The 7,944-nt window shown below is 34.7% G+C and overlaps 1 protein-coding gene across 1 annotated transcript; it reads right to left on the minus strand.

Annotated features, from left to right (window-relative positions):
• Window positions 1-1,397: 1,397 nt before the first annotated feature.
• Window positions 1,398-7,196, minus strand: LOC140448672 (uncharacterized). Its single transcript, XM_072541810.1, has 2 exons — window positions 6,651-7,196; window positions 1,398-1,421 (listed from the first exon to the last, which is right to left on the minus strand). The coding sequence occupies exons 1-2, from the start codon at window positions 7,194-7,196 to the stop codon at window positions 1,398-1,400; spliced, it is 570 nt and encodes a 189-aa protein (XP_072397911.1).
• Between the last annotated feature and the right edge of the window lie 748 nt (window positions 7,197-7,944).

Genomic DNA, 7,944 nt, shown 5'->3' on the forward strand with positions numbered 1-7,944 from the left:
AAATATAAAGAACGTTAATCTAACTTTAAATGGACATATTCTAAAAGAAACAAACGAAATAAATTGCCTAGGGTTAACTCTAGATTGCACCCTAAACTGGAAAAGTCATATACATACCTTGCAAAAACAATGTCAACCTAGAATTAATCTCCTGAAAATTCTCTCAAACCGTAAGTGGGGAGCAGATACAAGAACCCTATTAAACTTATATCAATCATTTATACGTAGCAAATTAGACTACGGCTCAATATGTTATGGTACTGCCAAAAAAACTACATTAAAAAAACTAAACTCAATTCAATCAACGTCACTAAGAATTGCTCTGTGCACATTTAGAACTAGCCCAACCAATAGCCTTCAAGTATTAGCTAACGAATTACCTTTACACTTACGAAGTCAACAATTGTCACTAAATTATGCAACTCGTGTATCATCAAATCATCAAAATCCCATGCATTCAAATATCTTAAAACCTAAATGTATCATTAATTGCAAAAATAAACCTATGAATACACTCCCTTTTCATGAAAGAATTAAATTCAGTGGTTTCGACTGTGAGCAGTTTAGTGCCATCATAAATCCAACCCAAAACTTTCCCTCTTGGTCAACTAGTCGACCAATTGTAAATACATCTCTTACTCGCTATTCCAAAACATCCACTAACCCAACAGTAATACATCAATCATACCATGAAATAATATCCCTATATCCAAATTCTGAACATATCTACACTGATGCATCAAAAACTCAATCAGGACTAGCAGCGGCTTACATACATGGAGCAGACCATTTTAAAATACGACTCACTCCGAGTTGTAGCATATTTACTGGACAAGCATTGGCTATTTTAGAGGCACTGAAAGTACACTAAAAGCTTTACAGCAATTGTATCCATCGAATGAAATTATAATGCTAATAAAAAATGAACTCATACTACTATCAACAAACAACATAGAAATAACTTTTTTATGGGTGCCATCACACGTGGGAATCAAGGGAAACAAAGCAGTGGACCAAGTGGCGAATGAAGCTGCACTAGATGAAATCATCCCTGTATCACGCATGCTAACAAGAAACGACCAAAAAAACCTCCTTTAAAAAACATATTACCAACTTATGGCAGAGTAACTGGAATTCCACATCCAACAAATTAAAAGATGTCATAGAAACTGTCGGCACCACCTTACCACTCCCACTCAAACGTTGTGAACAAGTGATAATAACTCGACTACGAATAGGATATACTATACCAACCCATATTCACTTCATAAATAAAGAAGCCATCCCTTTCTGCCACAACTGCAAGACACAAATCATTGTGAAACATATTCTGTTAGAATGCAAAACATACACCAAGAAAGAAGAAAAATAACCTCTCTACCAACATGAAGGATTTTCTAAGCTGCCAGTTCAACCAAGTGCTGAAATATTTGAAAGACATTAAATTCTACAGTATTTAATAGAATATATTTAAGTTATATAATACGTTGTAAGAAATTGAATACTTGTAATTTGTGTTTGTACCCCCTGCTAATAACTCTTAGTAGTTGATGCAGGGTCGTTTTTGTTTAAATAAAAAAAATTGAAAAAAAAACGTTAATTTTCTTTGACTCTTGTTTCAGAGGGTACTCCTAAAAATAAATAATAATCAAAACATGTTACTATTAGCTAAGATTTTCCAAATCATGCAAAATAAATGACACTAAAAACAAATACCAGTGTTAGCTTAGCTTAAACTACATTGTAGTCTATTATATGATTTTTAAAAATATTTACTTTTCAAACTATTAGTGTAGGAACTTCTTGAAATTTAATCATTAAATTACAATTAAACTAAATTCTAAAAAATAACACGACCAGTAGATAACTTAACAATAACTATAACACAATATATTAACTTAAAAATGAACACGATACAATTTGAATTTAAACATGCTGGCAAGTTTAGATCTGTAACATAAGAATCGGTCTGGCTTAAGGCAATAAATTATATTTAATAGCCTCTTGACGAATGAGACGGCGAATACCAACACGTGCGTTTGTTGACAGATGGAAATTTGCTAAACGAATGAACTTTAGGACATATTAGTCAGAATATTACACCAGTTGATGTACAATCCGACAAGCGAGAGCTGGCGGGTTGCGCGTAGACCAAATTAAAAAGTAGAAGGGATTGCTCATTTCTATTGCTGTCGGCTAGGAGTTCCCATCGTAGCGGTTAGTGCTAGATTTCTGACAGTGTTGTCAAGCATTTACATTTTTATTTGGAGTGGCCCTAAATAATTATAAACTATTATTTATATTATTCAAATGGCAAGTGTATTAAAGGGCAAACCGTTGAGATCTCAAGCACGAGAAATAATTTTCAATGTTTTTAAGTTTACAACCGAAGAAGCTACTGCAGATAAAGTTTAAGTTGATTTAAAAAAGAGCGTGTAGCTCACTTAACTGGTAATTAGAATACTCATTTTCAAAATAAATTCAGATTTAAATAATTTAAAATTTACCTCTTGAAGGTACTCGGTAAAGATTTTTGCGACGTGTGGGCGTGCATTGTCATGCATTAGAACAAAGTCATTACCAATAAATGGGGCGTAAGGAACAACATGCATTTCCAAAAATTTTCTAATGTACCTATTAGCAGTTAAGGATCCTCCATCTAGCTGTACCAATTCGGTTTGACCCCTAAGAGATATTCCGCCCTAGAGCGTATACATCCTCCTCCAAAGTTTGTCGCCGGTCCTAGGTTGCATTGAAAATACCGCTCGCCATCTCATCTATAAACTGGTATTCTTCGATCCGAAGTGTATAAACAAAATCTTGACTCATCTGTAAAGAGTATGTTACCCAGTCGTCGATATTCCAGATTACGTGCTCTCTTGCAAATGTTAGACGTGCTATACGGTGTTCCCTTGTAAGTTTTGGGGCAGTCGCAGCTACTCTTGCCCTAATTCCAGACTGTCTTGAGATCTTCCTAACAGTTTCTGAAGACACACGTACATTTCGAGTCTCGGCTAAGTCATGATAAAATTGACTTGCAGTCACATGTCTTCGACGCAAAGCCTGAAGGACTAAAAATCTATTGTCTACATGCAGTTGCTCTTGGCCGACCTGTTACAGCTCATCTTTCATACAGACCAGTCTCTCGGTACCTTATTACCACTCGTGATACTGTCGACTGATTTACACCCACTAAATTTGCCACATATCTCTGACTCCTTTCGTTTTCAATGAGAGTAATTATTCTAATCACTTGATCTCTTGTTAAATTTATATATATATATATATATATATATATATATATATATATATATATATATATATATATATATATATATATATATATATATATATATACAAAACTCAAATATTTGGGTGTGCAGCGGAAGATAGGACAAAGAAGTACTCTTTTTAGTTAACCAAGCTTTCGCAAATCTTTATTTGCATCATCAGGGTGCTACAATAAACAAAATTAGTACAAAATACAGAAAAGAATTATTTTGCATCTTACACTAATTGAGGTTAGTTGTCGTGATGTTTATTAAATGAAATGTGCAACTCATTTGATCCCTACAAATGATGGCGAAAACTATCCAAAATTGTTTTTAAAAAAACGTTCTTTAACAAATACATATTTAAAACACTTTAAAACACATATACAAGAACACTCAAATAAAATTATGTTAAAATAATTACAGAACATGTCATAATATAAAATTTAGGTTATAAACATTCTTATCAGAAACAAAAGAATTGGTTGTGAATTCGTTACTGCCAACTTAAAACGATAGAACGTTAGATCTGGTTGGCAGTAACGAATTCACAACCAATTCTTTTGTTTCTGATAAGAATGTTTATAACCTAAATTTTATATTATGACATGTTCTGTAATTATTTTAACATAATTTTATTTGAGTGTTCTTGTATATGTGTTTTAAAGTGTTTTAAATATGTATTTGTTAAAGAACGTTTTTTTAAAAACAATTTTGGATAGTTTTCGCCATCATTTGTAGGGATCAAATGAGTTGCACATTTCATTTAATAAACATCACGACAACTAACCTCAATTAGTGTAAGATGCAAAATAATTCTTTTCTGTATTTTGTACTAATTTTGTTTATTGTAGCACCCTGATGATGCAAATAAAGATTTGCGAAAGCTTGGTTAACTAAAAAGAGTACTTCTTTGTCCTATCTTCCGCTGCACACCCAAATATTTGAGTTTTGTATTCTATTTGATCAGCGTTGATGACAAGCGTTTATCGCTTTTTCAGTATATATATATATATATATATATATATATATATATATATATATATATATATATATATATATATATATATATATTGACAAGTCACGGGTGACTTGATATAAATATGAGCACACAAATTATTATAAATAATCATTATTGTAATATTATTGTTCATATAAATATTAGAATAGTATTTCACAATGTTAGCGTAGGTCGTTAGTAAGTTAGTATTTATACTAACCGGGCAATATGGTAAACAAAGCAGTTATCTAAGAGTGTAGTGTAGTGTACAAAAGTAAAGACGGTTTAAGAAGTAAAGTAGTGACAAATGATTAACAACCTCAATTCACAATATCCTTTTATATACTACAGAGGAACCTTACCTTACCCTGTGTGGACGTATACTATCGGCATTTAATGAATATAAGTGCTTGGGTATCATACTTAATACAAAGTTACTATGGCCCAGTCATATATGTTACTTAAAAAGCAAAAACGAAAAAGTTTTAATTTACTTAAATGCATAACAAACTGCAGTTCGGGCGTCACCCCTTTATAGCTTTAATACTATATAGAGCCTCTGTGCGATCCATTATTGAGTATGGATGTTTTTTATAAGGATCTTCTAGTAACATCAAATCTTCTAGTGACATAAAAATAGACAGAGTTCAATACAAATAAATGTCTTGTGGCCGGTTTAGCATTTTTTTTTGTTTATACTTATCGTCATACAGCTAGACACAAAAGAAATAAGACAGTATCCATCTTTATAATTTACCTAAATGCTCTATCAAAATAAGAGACAACATCGATATTAGGAGAACAGGGACACACTCTTCTCGCCTAGGGACCTATCAAGGCATTGATTTATATAAGACACAACAACACTAGGTCACGGAGAGGAGGAAGTTATACAAATGGTAGCTGATAAAATTTTGATTCACAAAAGAATATTCCTTCCACTGGTATCTCCACTCTCGAAGCAATGTTGACTTGCAAGAAATAATACTATCAGAAAGCGTTACATTATGTAGAATACCAGTATCGATTGAAATGCTAGCTTAGCCTTTGGCTAATAAGTCGACATATTCATTATGTTCAAATCCCGCATGTGCTTTAATCCAGAGAAAATGTACATTAATTCCTTTGGTTAAAATGGGCAAAATCAACATCAGCTACATATAATAAAGCTTCATATATTGCAATAGCCTCTGCTGTATAAATCGAAGTCTACGGGTTCAGTTTGAATTTCTTTTCTATGTCTCGATGGTATAAAAAAAAGCGCATCCGGTTCCATCTGGAGATGGGTAGTCTCGCGACGGCCAGCGTAGAGAGACGTACAAAACGATCATAGCGCAAGCTAAAATCGTTTCGTATACTATCAATACGCACTGAAGGACAGTGAATCAGACTATAATTAAATCGAGGGGAGTTATTTTCACCGACTCCTCTCGGAGGTTAGACCTCTGAGGAACTGTATTGAAAAATACGGGTAAAACATAGCGTCCGCTCAGGGATGACACTGTGAGCGTTGAATTTTTGGATTTAACGTTCGCAGACACGGCCACTGTACCTGTGTAAAGAGAACGTCAAGAGGAACCCTGTCTGAATAAGGCAGTGAACAACCGTGTAAGGACCTGGGACGGCACCCAGAATCCACTCGACAGCAGTCGATTGGAAAAACAAAAAACAGGATTCGGAGCTGGTATCGCTCGACGGTACGGCTTTAGACACCGCACCCCGCGACCGCAACCGAATATTCAGATGCGGAAGCCTCTCCTTATCCTGAGACTACGGAAAGTTTTTCGAGGCGACTCGAACAATACATATTTGACGCGGATTAATTTATTAAATATTCTTTTGTGAATTATTTTTAAAAATACTTTTAGTGTGTGGCTCATCAATGCTATAGTTTTATGGTCTGAACACTCTCTGGCGTTATTCGTCTTCGGGATTGTGACAAAAGTAGGGGAGAACCATTTCTTTGGTATGATGCCTGTTCTATAAATTGTGTTAAAGAGGTTCACCATTATTTCAAGTGCGTCGTCGTCTATTAGTTTCAACAATTCTACAAGAATTTTATCTGGTCCTGCAGCTTTACCCCTTTTTGTGTTCCTTATAGCATATTCTACCTCGCTTTTTAGGATTTCAGGCCCTGTTGTGTCGTCTGTAGGTTCTGCCACTGCTATTTTTGGTCTTTCGTCTGCAAAAAGTTCTTCAATGTATTCTGTGCATCTTGCCAGTTTTTCATTTAAATCTGTAATTATTTTACCTTTTTTGTCCTCTACTATTGATGCTTGTTTCACTTTTTTACCTGTTATTTCCTTGATCTTTTTATGCATGTTAAAGCTATCGTACTTTCTATCATATTCTTCTATTTCCTTGCAGTTGTCCAGAACCCAGTTCTCTTTGGCTTCTTTAATTTTTCTCTTAATTTCACGGTTCACTTCTTTGTATTTTGTCTTGTTGGTTTTATTTCTTCGCCTTTCCTCCATGAGATGCAAAATTTCGTTTGTCATCCATTCCTTTTTCTTAATTTTGCTTGGAGCTAAGGAGCCTTCACCAGCTGTCATAAGGGCCTTTTCTATCTCCATCCATTTATTCTCTACATTGTCTGTGTTCCTATTTTTTGCAGCGATGTTTCTAAAATTGTTGTTTACCTGTTCTCTTGTCCTTTTCAGTATAGTTGCGTTTTTCAGTTGCTTAACGTCTATCTTTTGTTTAACTGCACTTTTCTGTAGTTTCTTGAATCTTATATTTACTACAGCCACCACCGGATTGTGATCCGATTCTATATCAGTGCCTGGATAGGTTTTTGTAGACGTGATGGAGTTTTTAAACCGGCTTCTGATTAGTATATAATCGATTTGATTTCTGACGATGTTGTCTGCATTATCCCTTGGTGATGTCCACATGTACAATCTACGGTTTGGCAATCTGAACATTGTGTTCATTACTACAAATTCTTTTTCTTGGCAAAATTGTATGAGACGTTCACCTCGGTCATTTCATTGTCCAAGTCCAAATTCACCAATGCATCCATCAGTTTTCACCTTACTAACTTTAGCGTTGAAGTCGCCCATGATTACGGTGACCTCTTCTTTTTTGGTCGATTGCAGAATGTATTCAAGTTGTTTGTAGAATTCTTCTATTTCCTCATCCTCCTTCTCTGCTGTCGGTGCATATACTTGAATAATGTTAATTTTTCTTTTGTTCGACTTTAGTTGGATTCCTATGATTCGTTCTGAATATGGGGTAAACCTTAGTACCGATTTGTTGACTTCCCTTTCTACTATTATTCCGACGCCATAACGGTGTTTTGTATCATCAGTTCCCGAATAGTAGAACGTGCTGTTTCTAGTTGGACATTTGCCGGAACCTTTCCACTATACGTCGCTGATACCAAGTATTTTCACACGTAGTCTTTCCATTTCTGTTGTTATGTTGATTAATTTCTTGGCTGCATACAAGCTTTTTGCATTCCAAGTAGCTGTTCTTATAACTTTATTTTTAAGTTTCACGACTTTGTTCGCCACTGTTCCCCCCGTAGAACCGATTGGGTAACTTTTTGCTCCGGAATATTTCGTTTTGAACATTGCCATTGATGGTTTTTTACAAGGGAATCCATTTGGATATTTAATGCAGTGGTTTCCCGTTGCCTTCTGCATCCTGATGCCGTTGACCACTGTCTTG

Source organism: Diabrotica undecimpunctata, chromosome 1 (genome assembly GCF_040954645.1).
Source record: "Diabrotica undecimpunctata isolate CICGRU chromosome 1, icDiaUnde3, whole genome shotgun sequence".
Lineage (NCBI taxonomy): Eukaryota > Metazoa > Arthropoda > Insecta > Coleoptera > Chrysomelidae > Diabrotica > Diabrotica undecimpunctata.

What these genes read in the sequence shown, in the direction of transcription:
- LOC140448672 (XM_072541810.1), bottom strand. Translation starts at nt 7,196, where the DNA reads ATGTTCAGATTGCCAAACCGTAGATTGTACATGTGGACATCACCAAGG. An exon ending in AAGAAGCCAAAGAGAACTGG is followed by an intron (nt 1,422 to 6,650) that starts GTTCTGGACAAC and finishes CAAATATTTCAG; the next exon opens with CACTTGGTTGAACTGGCAGC.